The 17,242-nt window shown below is 43.8% G+C and overlaps 2 protein-coding genes and 1 long non-coding RNA gene across 5 annotated transcripts; 2 read left to right on the top strand and 1 right to left on the bottom strand.

Annotated features, from left to right (window-relative positions):
• The first annotated feature begins 255 nt into the window (after positions 1 to 255).
• Positions 256 to 11,435, top strand: rpap2 (RNA polymerase II associated protein 2). The gene is made up of 12 exons (XM_004570548.6): positions 256 to 352; positions 546 to 591; positions 718 to 832; positions 2,050 to 2,148; positions 2,243 to 2,308; positions 2,409 to 2,497; positions 2,604 to 2,639; positions 2,724 to 3,762; positions 3,857 to 3,960; positions 4,157 to 4,237; positions 6,094 to 6,162; positions 11,237 to 11,435. Exons 1-12 carry the CDS (start codon positions 310 to 312, stop codon positions 11,379 to 11,381), a joined length of 1,932 nt encoding a protein of 643 aa, XP_004570605.1. The 5' UTR covers positions 256 to 309; the 3' UTR covers positions 11,382 to 11,435.
• Positions 11,436 to 11,847: 412 nt separating this feature from the next.
• LOC143413406 (uncharacterized) lies at positions 11,848 to 13,597 on the top strand. Of its 2 annotated transcripts, XR_013094022.1 has the most exons (4): positions 11,848 to 12,012; positions 12,359 to 12,525; positions 12,646 to 12,686; positions 13,466 to 13,597. It is a non-coding gene; the product is annotated as an uncharacterized LOC143413406 (long non-coding RNA). The 2 variants fall into 2 exon arrangements; XR_013094021.1 differs by lacking the exon at positions 12,646 to 12,686.
• On the bottom strand, positions 12,095 to 15,910 carry gfi1aa (growth factor independent 1A transcription repressor a). 2 transcript variants are annotated; one of them, XM_024806151.2, is made up of 7 exons: positions 15,820 to 15,910; positions 14,492 to 14,695; positions 14,160 to 14,360; positions 13,234 to 13,631; positions 12,952 to 13,089; positions 12,587 to 12,752; positions 12,095 to 12,498 (listed from the first exon to the last, which is right to left on the bottom strand). In XM_024806151.2, exons 2-7 carry the CDS (start codon positions 14,601 to 14,603, stop codon positions 12,320 to 12,322), a joined length of 1,194 nt encoding a protein of 397 aa, XP_024661919.1. In that variant the 5' UTR covers positions 14,604 to 14,695; positions 15,820 to 15,910; the 3' UTR covers positions 12,095 to 12,319. The 2 variants fall into 2 exon arrangements, with proteins under 2 accessions (XP_024661919.1, XP_076732498.1); XM_076876383.1 differs by lacking the exon at positions 15,820 to 15,910 and having other exon boundaries at positions 14,160 to 14,324; positions 14,492 to 15,094.
• Between the last annotated feature and the right edge of the window lie 1,332 nt (positions 15,911 to 17,242).

The following is a 17,242-nucleotide window of genomic DNA, read 5'->3' as shown; positions in this document are numbered from 1 at the left end:
CTGTGCCTGTGTGACTGTAAACACAGCAGAGCAGCAGGGATGCTAACCCCGCTCCGAATTAGCCGAACAGTGGCTAGCCAAACAAATTCACCGCCACGAAAAGAGCCGTTGGTGTGGACGCAAACGGGACCGAGGTGAAGGGGACACGTACCTCAGCTCAACTTCCACAAACAGCCCGGTGAAGAAAAAAAAAAGCACACACACTACACGCTACGGACGCACCGCGCGAACGTGAAGTTGTCCCCCTGGCTTGCCGTACATGGAGATACGTCACAGGTCAAAGTTGAAAGTGTAGAAAACAGAAACAGCATGGAGATGGATGAGAGAAGAAGGAGCGGGAGCTCCAAAAAGGGTTCGTTAAAAGCCTGTTTTTTGTTTCTCGGGTTTTAGAGAGGTGTTTACAGCGTTGTGGAGGGTTACACGGATCTCAGAGCGCTCACAGCTGGCTTGTGTAGCCGTTGGTTGGTTGGTAGAGTAACGACATCTCTTCCTTCAGAGATTCGTTTAACTCGTATATTCAATTTTTTTTGTTGTTTGTGAGGCAGGTGGGAAACGTGTCAAAGCACTCGCCGCGGAGGAAGAAGCGAGAAGGTGAGAAACCCCTACTCCACCAGGACATCTCTACTGGACGCTTCAGCTGCACCAGTAATCATTACCAAACATTTGTTGGTTGTGGAGTAAACACAGACACTTCTTCACGTGTGTGCTTTGTGTCAGGAGAGAGGAGCTGAAGGAGAAGCTGAGGGAGAAGTTGGAGCTGGAGAAGAGAGCTTTGAAGGTGGTGGAGCGGCTCCTGGACGACAGTGTGGCTGAGGACTTCCTAGTGGACTGTGTATGTGTCACCGGTGACTTTAGACAGGGCACAAGCTTTAGGCAAACCAGGAGACGAAGTCTTTCCTCACTGCTCTCACGCACAGGTCCTGTTACCCTTACATCACTGCCAAGCCTCTGTCATACTAAACCCGTCTCTTTTATTCACACACCATGTCTGCCACGATTAATTAGAATCTCACAGTCTCAGAACATGGCCCAATCTGCAGTTTCCAGGGTTTATAATTGCCATGACATCCCTATGATTGAGGTTTTGCTATTGGCCCAGTATAACGCAGCCTGGCTCTAGCATGCTATTTAGACTTGTTAGGAATTTGAATACACCGCCTCACTGGTAGCAGTGCCATTGCCTCACAGCAACAAGGACCTGAGGAGTATGCTAAGTTCACTACAGCCAGGCTTTGTTTGCGTTAGCTGTTGACAAAGCTTAAAACCCCAGTCGGAGATAATGGACATCATTATGATGGTTATCACCTTTCTTTAACTAGGCTTGTTGTTACGGGATGTCATATTCTACTCTTCTTCCACACAGAATGATCCCTGTGAATGCTGTCTAATCAGACTCTATAAGGTTATAAGGATAAAATGCTGTCAAAAGTCTCTAACGAACAGCAAAAATATTACAATAAAATGCAAAACTGTTACAGACAACGCAAGATATTAATGCTGTGGAAAAATGTCAATCATGGCATCTAGTGCTTAGAAGGATAAAATAAACAACGTAATGTATCCGGCATTAGTTACCATGGTGATGTAGCCAGGTGAAAAGAGAGACACATTTGTGGCACAGAAAATTCTGACTTCAAGTTCGACATAACTCGCTAACCCATAATCTCATTCTGTAGTGCCTTTCTGTGTGGAGTTTGTTCCCCCTGTGTCTGTGTGGATTCCGTCCAGATACTCAGGCTTCCTGTCACAGACCAAATGCATCCATAATTGGTTAGCTGGTCGGAGCTGTGAATGGTTGCCTGTATCTGTGTGTTAGCTTTGTGATGGACTGGCAACCAGTCTAGGGTGGACTCTGCCTCTCACCCTATGGCAGCTGAGATACGCTGTGTAAACACACACTTTTTTTTTCCATTTCTGATGACAGACTTTAGATTACATGCAGGTTTTCTGTCAATATTCAGATAATTTAAAATGTCAAGCAATATTAATTTTACACAAATTTAAACCAGAGAAAAGCTGCAAAGTAACCGAGTTCTCTTTACTTCACAGGCCAAAATGATCACCCCAGCTAATTACAGAGATACTGTAGAGGAGAGGTCTATTGCTAAGCTGTGCGGTTATCCCATCTGTCCTAATAAACTGGGCAAGGTAAGGCCACTGATATTGCATTTTGTTTGCAAATAATAAACATCTCCATGTCTCATATGTGATGACTGAGTCTGTGGTGCTGTTCACTTTCTAGATCCCATCTCAACAATACAAAATTTCTACTAAGACCAATAAAGTGTATGACATCACAGAGCGCAAGGTGAGTGTTTCTACATGAAATAGGTTTTTTTTGTTTGTTTCTTACACTTGCCAGAATGCGCTTAAAGACACATTTTGGTCTTTGCTTCTTTTGTCTTTAGTGTTTTTGCAGTAATTTCTGCTACAAAGCCTCCAAAGCGTTTGAGCTACAAATACCAAAGACGCCTCTTTGGGTTGGGCAACATGAGAGGTGTGTGTGTGCTGCTTCTCATCTCTGTCCTAAATCACCTGATTGATCTAATCGTTGAATGCAGTGATGTTCTGTATAATGTCTTTGCTCCCTTTCTCTCTCTCAGTCCTCCTGAAATTAAGTTGTTGAAGCAAGGAGAACGGTACGTAATAAGTTTCGTGTTTAGTTTTCCATATTTAGCCTTATAAATAGAAAGACTGATCCAGGGTTACATGTGTGCATTCAGTGGGAGCTCTGGTGAGGAGGTGATGCTGTCTGAGAGGTGTCTAAAAGAGGAGGACGTCGAGAACCCTGTGGCTGCTCAGCACAAGGAGCTTCACGGCTCTCGGGATCATCCTGCTGGAGGCAGCCACAGTGATGTCAGTGACGACGAACATGAGCAGGACTTTGTCTCCAGCGTGGTCTCTCAGCAGCAGAGACCCCGGGTCCACTGGGGTGACCTGCCTAAATGCTCAGATGAGAATGAGAAAGGACAACAAAGGAATTCTGAAACAAGAAAGATAAACACCAAAGAGGGGAATGAAGAAAAGATCGAACCTCCTCAGAGTCAGAATACAGAGGAACAGAGAAGTATGATAGAAGATGAGGAAAGAAAAGAGGCAGACGTGCGTAAAACTGAAGTTACCGATGCTGAAAAACCCAAAGAGCGGCAGGTGACACATACGGACCAGGCGGCATCACAAGAGAGAGAGTTGTCTGAGCTTTCTGGTGTGGAAGAGACTACAGCTGAGATGAGCGTGTGCAGTTTATCGGAGACGGTAACTCACAGCGTTCCTCGCTCAAACCCTCCAACAGAAAGTAAACAAATTCCTGCCACTAATCAGAACAGCCACGGCCAGCAAGAGCTCAACATCACGCAGGTGGGTATGAGCAAGAGGGGGGCAGCTGGGCTGCGAGGTCTACTGAAGAACCACGCCGAAGTCAAACCTGACTCTGTACGGATGAATCTGCTCGATTGCCTAAAAAACACATTGAAGGAGTGGTGTACCGATGAGACGTTAACGTTCCTGTACGGCTCCGATCACTCCCTTGGTTCTCCCTATGCCGAGGTAAGAGAAGAAGAAGGCAAAGAGGAGTTGGATGAAGATGACCTTGAGGATGAGGTGACAGCCGACAACAGCGAGGACAAGAAGAGGCCGTCAGCTGCAGCTCCAAACTATGACACGCTGCGGAGGGAGACCCAGGATCTAGAGCTCCGGGTCAGGGAATTTTATAAGGGCACGTGGATTCTGCCTGACGAGAAAGAGGAGCCCAATAGAAAGCAGGTAAGTGCATATTAAAAGACTTGCTTTAAGAGTTTGAGTTTAAATTAGGTGAGCTCACAGAGTGAGTTTTGTTCTTAAACCGTCCCCACACCAGGTGACAGTCCAGGAAAGCATCAAGGATCCGGTCCTGCCGCTCGTTGACTCTCATGCTCAGAACCTCATCCAGAAACGAATCACAGTGGAGAAACTCTCCAGCTGGTGCGTGTTTGTCCTTTATTTCTTGGATGTGGCACACGGAGCTTTATTAATTTCTTTTCCTGGTTTTTCTTCAACAGCTGTGAAGGTCCCGTGAACCTCACTGCTGCACAGTTTGACATGGCTGCACATAATCATGATTTTCATGATCAGTTCATCTTAATTCTTTGCTCTCTTGTCTTGTGGTTGTGCTGTGCAGCCTCAGAAACATTGTAGGTCCACTGCATCTCACCATGATTGACATCACTACCGACCTGAACAACCTGGTGCGGACGTTCAGGTCAGTACACTACACACTCAGTCTGATATGTGCTGTCTGCTAGTCTGCCACCAGAAAGGGGACACACACACACACACACACACACACACACACACACACACACACACACACAGGAGAGGGGAGGCGAGGCAGGTGTGAGTTTATAGTGGATGAGCTCTAGAAATGTGTCAAAAATTGCTGTTAAATTTAATTCATGTTAAGGAAAGGAAACCTAGCATTGAAACTGTGCCTTGTTCTGTGGGTTCATATTAAGCTCAGAAACATAATAGTGAAACTTGATTGTTTGTATGTAACTGAATGGCAGTTTACTTTTGAACAGCTGCAGGATATAGACGTGTCCCGTTACCCTCTTTGTCATAAACCTAAATCTTTCACTTTTGCAAATTGGTGAGCTTTTGCACAACTATGAGCATTTATTATAGCCATGCCATACAACCCCAGCTGCAAAAAATGTTGGGATGCTGCGTAAAATGTAAATAAAAACAGAATGCAACCATTTCCAAATCTCACAAACACTGATTATACAAAGAATAGAAAACATATCAGATGTCTAAACTGAGACATTTCACGATTATGTGAAAAATATTAGGATCAAGACTGAGCAGCTAGGGTATCATGTCAGACAAGAATGAGACACATGCCTCTTCCAAAAAGATGCTACACAGCAGTAAAAACGACTCTGTATTTGGACTCTATTCATAATTAACTGTTATCACACCACATTGTATCTACTGAGAAACACTGAAAATCAAGCTACATAGAACAGGAAACTAACTGATTAGTTATCTGTTGTGATTTCGATCTCCTCTTTTATCTCCTTGCATGAGCAAAACATGCCATGAATGTTCTTGGAATCGCTCTTATTCTTCAGAAGAACTCAAAGAAATGAGTCTAACGTGTATTTAATGAGTTGATTTCATCTAAATTCCACAACACACAGTTGTTTAGCTCTGCTTCCCCCTACAGGCACACATGAAGTATGACGAACAGTAGTTTTATTGACTCTTTAAAACTTGTACTTTTTTCATGTGATGGGGCTAAATGTCTGCTTCAAAGAGAATTATGTCTATTTTCTGAGAAAGTGTTTTAATCTCCTGCACATCAAAATAAGTATTACGAAATGTCATATATCTCACAGTGTGCCACACATGCCAGCATGCATGACACCAGGACTGGGTAGAATGAATTATTATATACGCTTGCTGTTTTTACTCAGTCAGCATAGCAGTATGGCTTCTGTTTCTCTATAAGAATGACAGAGCTCTGTTTTAAGAAAAAAAATAGGTGGAGGGGGGGGGGGGGGGGGTTTAAACTTGTGCCAGAATTGAGCATTTCCTGCCTTAGACACACCCTGGATTGCCATTGGCTGCTTAGGATGTTTTCAACAGCCCTGCTGTTAAATCACTGTGTCTGTGATTTAAACGCACATCAGGCTATGGAGCAACACCGCCACGGCCCTGCTTCCGGGAATTGTCTTTGTGCTGTCAAGAGGCCCCAATAACAAGAGGCTCAAACCAAAGAAAATACACAGCGCTGGCAGAAAGACATAAATCATTGCTGCATGCAGTGTTTTTGGTTGTTGCTCTTGGTCTGTGCACAATTTATATTTCTATTATTTATATCTAGAATGAAGCATTTCTGCAGACTATCTGCAGAGGGACACAGATGTATGGTGACTGTGGCCCAGAACATATAGCGGGTTATGATTTGATGTCCAGCTGCTCCAGTCGGAATTCTGAAATGTCGATGGGCGAGATACTGGAACTGCTGTGCATCCTCCATAAAATGTGCACGCACGCGCGCGCACACACACACACACACACACTGTACTTAACAGTGGTGCTTTATGTTCACAGGTTCACCAACAAAAACATCATCCATAAAACTCCAGAGTGGACCCTCATAGCTGTGGTGCTTCTGCATCTGTAAGTTTTCTGTGTGTGTGTGTGTGTGTGTGTGTGTGTGTGTGTGTGTGTGTGTGTGTGTACACACACGTGTTTAAGTTTAATGTCAGCTGTCGAGCTGCTCCTCAGCAAGCCCGGTTGAACATTGGAGAGAAAAAAACATTGCAAGGAAATGAAGAACCATAGTTTCTCGGGAAATAGACCACGTCGGCCGTCTTTACCCGTGTGTGCAAATGTTTGCGTGCCTTGACAATGAGAAAAGTGTGTATTTAAAGTTTACTGTGCTGGTGTATGATAAGATTTATTCTTTTATTTTTTTATTTTTTTGTAAAACAAGCAAGAACCAGATTTCTAAGCAATAAATGAGCATTATAACGTATGACTGGGTGAAGATGACCCATATAGACACATACTGGATTTAACATTATGTTATTTCCAGTCTGGTGCATGAAGAGGTGCTTAAATCAGAGATGCAACAGCAATCTGCATTTTTAACACTGTTTGAAATTGAAAGAAAAGAATAAGAAGTCATCATGGTGCATTTGATAGACTGCTGTGTGCTTTGGCATAGTTTGGCACCTACCATATGGTCTGTGTGTGTTCGTGTGTATGTGTGTCTGTGTTGCTGGCAGTTCACGGACAGTTCCGTGCTGCTCCCGTCTAAGTACACAGAGACGCCTCATGGCCTTATCTGCACCTGATTACCTCTGTCCAGATCCGTGATGGAGGACAGAAGGCACACAGTTCCTGTGTATCCTTTATATTGCCCCGGGCTGGGAAACCTTTCACCTGACGCTGACGGCTGATTCTGATTTATTACTCCCTCAATGGTTCCTGTCAGTTTGCTTTAATATCACGGCACACTGTGTGTCGTCTTGAACTTTAAAAGAAGTGTTGCACAGCTTTAGGTACTGTAGGGGATCTGCCACCAAGAGGCCTCTGAAACCTGCCCGACAGAAACTGTTGTGTAATTTTCAGGGAAATAAAGGGAATGAAATTCAACTTGTAAAACAGAACCAAGATTTCTCATCTGGGGTCTGAAGTGATTTTACTGTTGCTAAAAAAGAAAGATAAAAGGGTAAAAAGGTTAGTGAATGCTTTGGAATTACCAGGATTTCAGCACTGATTACTCACAAAGTGTGTTTGTCACATTGTGAATTATATGAAGCTCAGGCCGCCTTTTATGAGTAATCACTGCAGAAATCCTGGTAATTCCAAAGGGTTCACAGAGGGGTTTTGGGAACGGTGTCCATCTCTAATTCTGACAGTTGTTGTAATACATTTCCAGATTTGATTTTAAGAACGTACTGACTCCACTTCTGAACAGTCAAAATTCATTTGTAAATATTACCCTTTCATTGGTCAGATGTGACACTGGTGCTCTATGATTTCATCGGTTTCCATCCTTCCATTCCTCCATCATGAATAATTTGGTGCGCTGTCTTATCTGTCTGCTGCACGGCAGCTGTGGAGCTAGTCTGGCTGCTATTGTTCAGCCCAGCTGAATAATGGATGCCCCCCCTGCAACACTAGACCCTGGGCTGAACCGGAGATTGACCAGGAGTGTACCTCCTTTCTGGTAAGGGCAGGTAGAGAGGCGTGGGTGGGGGAGGATGATGGAGGTTGGAGACAGATGACAGAGGGCTACAGACAGTGAGTTTAGTGTTGGAGGGAAATATTCTTGCACTAACTTGACAAATACTCTGTTTTTTGTACTGATACTGTGAATCTGGCTTCATGTCACTCATGACTTGTCTGAGCTGCGGTCTTAAGATTGAGCAAGTGGTTGAACAGATAAAGTCCATCTCGTTTAAATTGGTGGAAACTTTGACCGTCTAACCTGATAAAAGATGAATCTCACTGTGTAATTTTCCATGTTACTGAAGGCATTTCCCAAATAGAAACACATTTATTTACCTTTTTTTTTTTTTTTTTTTTAATTCAATAATTATTTACTTTTGATTTATTTCAAAAACAGTGGACAGTAAAACACTGGAGCCTCTCCAGCTGTCGTAGGGTGAGAGACCCACGATGGGCCGGTTGCCGGTCCATCACAGAGGCAACAAGCATCCGCGCTCACATTAACACCTGCAGTAAAATGTTGAGTCACCACTTAGCCGATCATGAATTTTGTTGGATTGTGGGAGGAAACCCGGAGCGCTCGTGGAAACAACCCACACGAGCACAGGGAGCACCCACGTGATCGGCGGATTTGAACCCAGGACTTTCTTGCTGTGAGGCACAGCGGTTGTTTTTTGTTTGTTTTTAAACAAATATACAGTGGGGCAAAAAAGTATTTAGTCAGCCACCGATTGCGCAAGTTCCCCCACTTAAAATGATGACAGAGGTCAGTAATTTGCACCAGAGGTACACTTCAACTGTGAGAGACAGAATGTGAAAAAGAAATCCATGAATTCACATGGTAGGATTTGTAAAGAATTTATTCATAAATTAGGGTGGAAAATAAGTATTTGGTCACCTCAAACATGGAAAATCTCTGGCTCTCACAGACCTGTAACGTCTTCTGTAAGAAGCTTTTCTGTTCCCCACTCGTTACCTGTATGAATGGCACCTGTTTGAACTCATCATCTGTATAAAAGACACCTGTCCACAGCCTCAAACAGTCAGACTCCAAACTCTGCCATGGCCAAGACCAAAGAGCTTTCGAAGGACACCAGGAAAAGTATTGTAGACCTGCACCAGACTGGGAAGAGTGAATCTACAATAGGCAAGCAGCTTGGTGTGAAAAAATCAACTGTGGGAGCAATCATCAGAAAATGGAAGACATACAAGACCACTGATAATCTCCCTCGATCTGGGGCTCCACGCAAGATCTCATCCCGTGGGGTCAAAATGATCATGAGAACGGTGAGCAAAGATCCCAGAACCACACGGGGGGACCTGGTGAATGACCTGCAGATAGCTGGGACCAAAGTAACAAAGGTCACCATCAGTAACACACTACAACGGCAGGGAATCAAATCCCGCAGTGCCAGACGTGTTCCGCTGCTGAAGCCAGTGCATGTCCAGGCCCGTCTGAAGTTTGCCAGAGAGCACATGGATGATACAGCAGAGGATTGGGAGAATGTCATGTGGTCAGATGAAACCAAAGTAGAACTTTTTGGTATAAACTCAACTCGTCGTGTTTGGAGGAAGAAGAATACTGAGTTGCATCCCAAGAACACCATACCTACTGTGAAGCATGGGGGTGGAAACATCATGCTATGGGGCTGTTTTTCTGCCAAGGGGACAGGACGACTGATCTGTGTTAAGGACAGAATGAATGGGGCCATGTATCGTGAGATTTTGAGCCAAAACCTCCTTCCATCAGTGAGAACTTTGAAGATGAAACGAGGCTGGGTCTTCCAACATGACAATGATCCAAAACACACCGCCCGGGCAACAAAGGAGTGGCTCCGTAAGAAGCATTTGAAAGTCCTGGAGTGGCCTAGCCAGTCTCCAGACCTCAACCCCATAGAAAATCTGTGGCGGGAGTTGAAAGTCCGTGTTGCTCGGCGACAGCCCCAAAACATCACTGCTCTCGAGAAGATCTGCATGGAGGAATGGGCCAAAATACCAGCTACTGTGTGTGCAAACCTGGTAAAGACCTATAGTAAACGTTTGACCTCTGTTATTGCCAACAAAGGTTATGTTACAAAGTATTGAGTTGTATTTTTGTTATTGACCAAATACTTATTTTCCACCCTGATTTATGAATAAATTCTTTACAAATCCTACCATGTGGATTCATGGATTTTTTTTTTTCACATTCTGTCTCTCACAGTTGAAGTGTACCTCTGGTGCAAATTACTGACCTCTGTCATCATTTTAAGTGGGGGAACTTGCACAATCGGTGGCTGACTAAATACTTTTTTGCCCCACTGTATGCTCATTTTGATGACGCAACACTGAAAGTCAAATTTGTTAGGCGTTCAGCTACTCAACAATTCAGAGCCTCTTTTGTCCTTATTTGGTTTCATAATGGGCCAAATGAGCCAGTTTAGGCTCTTTTGTTAGCGATGCTGTTATAGTGCATGCATATGTGGCTTTGCTGACACAAGCGAGGCCTTGCTGGGAAAAACAGCACCTTGATGGCAGCATACCTGTTTATGTCTCTCAGCATTAATGGGCCTTCAGACATGCACACGTTCCCCCTGCATGTGCGTCCTTTTGAGCAGCCTGGAAGCTTCCACTTCTCTTTAGCCGACGTCTAGTTTTGTTTTTTGCTGTATTTTGTTTTCTGTGTGATTAATAATAATATGCACAGACGCCACTTATCAGTATGCCTCTCAGCAACCCCCACAGTACAGCAAAGCTGAACATACACTCCTTTTACAGTGACTCAGCAGAGACTGAGCATTATTATGTTCACGAAAGTAGGATTGACCACACGGCAGTATCAGCTTGTGTCATATGAATATACACGACAGTGTTGGCCCAAGGCGCTGTGTGATTTTCTTTTTTCTTTTTGTAGACATACGCTGTGAAGTGTTTAAAATCTATTCTCTCATGTCGGTCTCTTTCTGCTTGACATTCAGAGCTCATCTTTACAGCTCTAAAAATGTAGTCGATGGCCAGATTTTAAAGTGTGTGTGTGTGTGTGTGTGTGTGTGTGTGTGTGTGTGTGTGTGTGTGTGTGTGTGTGTGTGTGTGTGTGTGTGTGTGTGTGTGTGTGTGTGTGTGTGTGAACACTTTCATGAATAAAAAAAGCAGGATATTTTTCTGCCTCAGGTCTGCAATAATTCTATTTGACCCGATCACTTTGCTGAGGAAAAACTCTATAAATAAAATTTTCGAGTTCGTTTTATTCAACAAATTTTATCTGTATGAGTCAGCAACCGCTGCTTTCTCATAGCACCGGCACCTTGGCGAAGAGAGGCCTGTGTGAGAACATGGCTTAAATAAGAACTGACTGCTAACTTTACACATCACGCTATTGAAGGCTGAACATGTCGTCTTTTACTTTTAGGGTAGTCATTATAATGCTTACAGATCCCTTTTGTAATTTCGAGGAACTGGGTTGCCTTTGTGTTGGAAGATAAGTCGCCCATTTAGTGTTGAGTTGGTTTGAATTTGTTGGTTTTTCACATTTCAGGTTGTCAGAGGTGTCTCCGTTGGTGCGAGAAGCCCTGAAGACTTCGGCATCTGTGGAGTATTTGAACACGCTGATGGTGGAGCTGGGTCTGCAGGAGCAGGACCTTCTGAATTTGGTCCAGCTGTTTAAATCCCCTGCGCACTGACACGGATACGGATAAAGCAATAAAACTGCACTCTTTGACTGTGTGACAAATGTTTGTTTGTTTGTTCTATTGTTTTCTGGATTGTCTGTTTCCACAAAATAAATGTATCAATAATAATAATAATAATAATAATAGTAGTAGTAGTAGCAGGAAGTTGTGTGTTTTATCCTGCATGTTGTTGGAGACTGTTGGTGTTGCGCACACAATCTGTGGTGAGATATGCCCAAATCAGATCCTTGAAGTTTTAAAGCTGTGGATGTTTAACGTAGGCGGGGCCAAATAAATCACACCCAGCTTCTTCTTTTTTTTTCTCTCCCCTGAGTGAAAACGCCATGTGGGCACGCTGCTTATTGCTGCTGCTAGAGGAGCTCCTCCTGCAATAAAACCAGCGCTATTTCTCCCGACTTCCTTTACGTGGAGGTTTTATGGCGCCATAATATCATTTATTATACGGGTATGCCAGCAATGCGCTTGTCTGAAAATATTTGGTTTTGACCAGGTGGCGCATGCAGCGAAACGTTTCTGCTATTTAATATCTGAGATATAACACCGAGACGTGATTGATGGGTCTGCACGGCTGAGCGCACAGCTTCTCGTTTGTTCACGGGTCAAACGAGTGGACCGGTGAACGGTGGGTTTAGCCGGTAGAGTAGATGTTTGTGGATAAAAACTACATGTGTTTAACCGGTAATTAAATGTAGAAATATGGGGGAAAAATGACAACTGCGCTCCTTAAGTTAATATTTAATCCGTTAAAAAGGCTGACTAAAACAGCACGGTAAGCTTATAAAAGCTTGTGAAATTATTTAGTAGTTTTTTTTTCATAATAATAAAAACACAACAGATAAATAAACAATCAGCGTATCTTAGGCTAAGTAGGGGGGAAATAAACCAATTACAGCAAACTTAAAGCGCCACAAGTTTCGATTAACTCCTGCTTATTTCAGTCCGTGCTGCGTCTCTTTGTGCCTCCTCAGATCCACTTTCCTCTGGAAACCTTTCCCGCAGAGGTCACAGCCGAAGGGCTTGAAGCCCGTGTGTTTCCTGCTGTGCGTGATGAGGTTGGAGCTCTGACTGAAGGCCTTCCCGCACACCTGGCACTTGTGCGGCTTCTCACCTGCAAGCAGGGACAAAATGGGAAAATGTTAGGTCTTATTTTTCTTTTTTGCACGTCTTGATTACTTTGACTTGCTAAAGCGTCTCACCTGTGTGAATGAAAGTGTGTTTTTTCATGTCTGACTTTTGGTGGAACCTTTTCCCGCAGTACTGGCACGGATAAGGCCGCGTGTCGGAATGGATGAGCAGGTGCGTAGAGAGGGTTGAAGAGCGCTTGAAGCTTTTGCCGCAGATCTTACAGCTGAAGCTCCTCTCCTGTAAAATACAGCATTCTGTCAGTGTCGAGAAACCTGGAAGTATCAGATTTAAATGTAGAAATGCAGTTTAAGCCAAGTCAGAGAGGTTGGTAGTGGGAAAAGAAAATGTCATCTGTGGCCTTTATGTCGAGGATGTGGATCTAAAGCGGGTTTAGGGGACGTGTGCACTGGTTTATTTCCGGCTTGGAGGCCCATACCTGCGAGTGAACCGCTCTGTGCTGATCCAAGCTCACTGCGTGTCCGAAGGTTTTTCCGCATATCCCACACTCAAACGGCCGCGTGCCGCTGTGCGACCGCCGCACGTGAACTTCCAGCCCGTGAGGCGTGGAGAACACCTTTGGAAAACACATGGATGATTCCAAATCAAACCCAAAATGAAGGGAAAACAATAGAGAAAATGTTAAAGAAGCGAAAAGGAAAACTGAACAAAATAAAAAACTGAAAATTATGACTTTAAGTGAAATTAGGGAAACGCCTACCTTGCAACATTTAATGCACTTGTATGATCCACTCGACTCGAGGTTTGCGCGGATGAAATCGTTCTCAGACTTGATTTCCGCCACGCGGGCCTGTTGCTTCGCATCCAGATACAGCTCGTCTCTGTCCCGCATCCTGCAGATTTGGGCCGTTGAAGAATAACCCTGGTAACATCCGGCCGCGAGGCCCCGCTGTACATAAAGGGACTCACTGCCGCTGTCCTCTCCCCTGTAGATGCTTATAGGTGACTGGGACTCCCTGTGGCTCTGGAGGTGGTGGTGATAAGACCCCTGAACCAGATGTCTCAGCTCGGTTCCTGAGTATGCCGACCAGGAGTACGGGAAGATTGGCATGTTCGAGTGACCGTCCTCCGCTGCAGGAGTGGAGCATTTCTCAGAATCTGAAAGTTAATTTGGATATCTTTAAAAACTTCAAATAATGTCCTGCATTAAAAAAAAAAATGGACACCTGGAAAATGCACTGCACTTTATTGGACATGACTCCATACCGTGCGTAAAAGTCAAAGCAAACAAAAGTTTTAAGTCGTTATTGGGTCGTGTGTCCGGTCACTAATCACAAGTGTCCTTTTGATTCTTTCACCAAATATTTTATATGTGAAATAGAAGATATGAAATATAATTATTCGTATCTTCATCACTTCATCAAAAACCTTAAAGTTTTTATGTTTAATTTATAGCCCAAATAATTTCTGCTTTAATAAACAACAACAACAATAATAATAATAACAACAATAATAATAATTAATCATACACAAATATAGTTGGACAAGTCGGGTTGAAAATGCGTAAAGGTTTTGACATCTCATGAACCCAACACCAAATGAAACGAAGGATTAAAAAGAGAAAGAGAAAAATTCTTTAAATTTTAGACACAAACTGATGATATTTTTGTCTTGATAAGAACAGACCTGGTGAGGACGAGGGGGACGGGGGACGCCAGAAATCACAGTCGGAGGACCGGTCACAGGCGCTGCCTCCGCAGCTCAGCGGGGAGCTGGAGGACAGAGACCTCGGGGACCTCAGCCGCGACCCAGGGGACAGTCTGTCAGCGCCGGTCCTCACGTCTTCCTGCTCTAGATTGGAATCGAACTCGGCTTGAGATTTTGTTTCTATATTGGCACAAGAGGATAATCAATGAAAGGAGTTATGAATTTGTGCACTTGAATTTTCAGAATTCCCACTAAGACGACTCCTTTTTCTTCCCCAAGTTTCGTGCGTAATTACGCACAAATGCACCCACCTGCGCACACATCAGCCATAATAGTGTCCAGTCTACTGTAGTCATCGTCGAAGTAGCGGTGCTGGTGGTAGCTGTGGGCCCTTTTGCTTTTCACCAGGAAAGATCTCGGCATGTTGTTGAAGTTTTCTTCAGTCTTAAAGCTCGGCGCTGCTCGGGTCCGAAATCCTTCACGTCTGTCCCCTCAGCGTTGCTCTGACTTTATCTCTGGACAGATTGGAACACTATTGGTTGTCAGGCGATACGGTGTTAGGATTTTTGGCAGTCTATTACGCATGCGCAGAGAAACCGTATCGTTTACCAGGTGACGCCGGGCAGGTGACCAAAAGTGGAGCCACCTTCCCCTCAAAGAGTAGATATGCGTCTGAAGACCACATACTGCGCTTCAATTCAGTTTACTGTAACGGACGTCAGCTGAATCACAGAAGAGGAAGTCTATGTATGTTTACGTAGCTCGTGGAGTAACGTCGACTTAAACTACATACGGCCTAAATTAAAAGCATATGGTGTAATAATATTCACTGATATTTTTATGAAGTAAACATGTTTAAAGTAATTTTGAAAATTTTACGTATAATGACATCTTTTTTGTTTGTTTTTTTCCCATTTACAATATTCTAAAGGCATTAAAATACATTTGGAGCCGAAATTTGATTTGTGTCCTGAGAAGTTGATGTTTGTATATTCAAAGCATAAACTAACTGAAATTATCATAAGTAAATAAATTAAAATCAGTTGATTATATATAATTTGGATAAAGTGAGACATGAGAGTTGCGGGTTTGAGGCTGGTGAATACAGGCAGAGCAGGCAGTGATGGATAATGACCTATTTGTTTGACTGGTTGTAAAGTGATCTCGTTAATGAGACGGCGCACGGCCGCTATGCGCAACAGCCTGTTGGTGGGGAGCCGAAGTATCCCTTTACAGTCGCTCTGCTTCAGCTTACCCGCACTGACTTCAGCCTTATTGTTTTACATTATTAAAACCTCCTCCAGGCTAATAGACAGACCCAATTAAGCAGTGCACTGAACAAAAGTACAAGAAGAGTCACATGCCAGTGCCAGCTGGAGAGGATAAAAATGTGTAAATACTGATGATGATAATAAAATCACAAAAGCGAATTTTTCCCCCTTTAAGCAGAAATCTGTCAGGCTCAAAATGCAAATCATTGCGAAGATTTGGGTTCAAGGTCATACTAAAGCAAAGCGGTATCGATTTTATCCGTTTGTGGGAACAGACTTTGTTTGATGCAGCTGCAGCAAGTTAGAGACCTGCAAGCAAAACTCAGATAGCCGAGGCACGAAGCCGAGCGCACATGTCCCATACTCACACGGCACTGACACCGCAGGCACTAATATCCCGGCTTCGAGAGCACACACTCTCCAGATCTCTGTCCGCACTGGGTCTGACTGTCAGAGAGCCGCTTCTCATACTGTCTCAACGCATTCACGCGTGCACACACACACACAGGCGTGCGCGAGCTCCTTGTCCCTCCTGATCTCGTCCCCTCCCTCAAAAATTAATTTTAATGTCAGTCAAGCATGACGGTCAAACAAAAACACTGATTCATCTTTTGATAAAAGAGTCCCCCAGTGCCAAAATCGTTCTGCATTTGCGTCGCACAAAAAATAAATCCCGCTGCCTTTTTAGATTTCCTTCTCACGACTGTCACTCACAGCCCGCACTCCGAGCCAGATTTCTGTCCATTTCTCTGTGATATTAAAAACAAATTTACATCGGTTTCATATCTGTGATTGCCGTTATTTTTTCCTGATAAGTTACCAACGTTTACTTTCATTATTGCACTCACTGAAAAAAAGAATGAAACAAAAGACAAAGAAAAACAAAAGAAAAATACTTCAGCTATAAAATCAACAAGTCCTAGCCTCAAACTCACCATTTGTTTCTGCTTCATGGTTGCTTAATTACACCTAGCAAAGATAAAAATAAAAAAAACCCCAGCTCAATCGCACATTTAAATCGCCCTGTTTGAATATCAGCCGCTCTGATTATTCTTAAAGCTGTGAGAAGTGAGAGAGAGAGACACACACACGCAGAGGGACAGACAAGTGACAACAGTCAAACTCAGGGTTACACACTGACTCAGAACAGGAAACCATGCAGAGTGAGAAGACGCTATCAGGGCTGCCACAGGCTCCTCTCGTGTGTCTCCCCCTCCCTCCCCCCAACACAGACAGGCCTTGATTCTTGCTCTTTTAACTCTTACAGCAAGTATGTGATTGAAATAGAAGCTCAATCGCAGCGATCAGAGGGGGTGGAGGAGGAGGGTCTCTTTTTTTTTTTTTTGCTTTGCTTCATTCGCCACTCATCAGCCTTGTCTACCTGCGAGTCACAGTCCCACGGGGTTAAATAAAGACTTGTGCTGCCGAGCCATGAGGTTATTTTCTCAAGCTGAACCTCGAACCCCCTTTTTGGCTCTATAGCGAGGAAAGACAGAGGCTGTGGGGGGACTCCTCATGGTTTTAAATATACTTGAGGCTACAGCTTTTGCACCACATGCATGTGAATGTTGACAAGAAGAGGTGCAGCATGCACTGTGACTTGTCACATGTCTTGATTTTGCCTCTTGCACGTCAGGTGAAGTCAGGCCTGTATAACTCCAGTCAAACCTGGTAACTATCGATAACAACCATGGGCTCTTCAAAGATTTTAAAGAAAGCCATCAAGTCTTTTGGTCTAACTAGCTTAACTGTTTAAACGTTGGCCTTACTTGGTAGCTGAAGCTCACATTT

Source organism: Maylandia zebra, linkage group LG18 (assembly GCF_041146795.1).
Source record: "Maylandia zebra isolate NMK-2024a linkage group LG18, Mzebra_GT3a, whole genome shotgun sequence".
Classification (NCBI taxonomy): Eukaryota; Metazoa; Chordata; class Actinopteri; order Cichliformes; family Cichlidae; genus Maylandia; species Maylandia zebra.
This window is presented reverse-complemented; position numbering and strand designations above follow the sequence as displayed.

Excerpts from the sequence above, each read along its gene's own strand:
- rpap2 (XM_004570548.6), top strand. The coding sequence starts at position 310 with ATGGAGATGGATGAGAGAAGAAGGAGCGGGAGCTCCAAAAAGG. Across the intron at positions 3,961-4,156 it reads GTGGAGAAACTCTCCAGCTG|CCTCAGAAACATTGTAGGTC; the intron begins GTGCGTGTTTGT and ends TGTGCTGTGCAG. Across the intron at positions 6,163-11,236 it reads GCTGTGGTGCTTCTGCATCT|GTTGTCAGAGGTGTCTCCGT; the intron begins GTAAGTTTTCTG and ends TTCACATTTCAG.
- gfi1aa (XM_024806151.2), bottom strand. The coding sequence starts at position 14,603 with ATGCCGAGATCTTTCCTGGTGAAAAGCAAAAGGGCCCACAGCTACCAC. Across the intron at positions 14,361-14,491 it reads TATGGCTGATGTGTGCGCAG|AAACAAAATCTCAAGCCGAG; the intron begins GTGGGTGCATTT and ends GTGCCAATATAG. Across the intron at positions 13,632-14,159 it reads GTCCCCCTCGTCCTCACCAG|ATTCTGAGAAATGCTCCACT; the intron begins GTCTGTTCTTAT and ends ATTAACTTTCAG.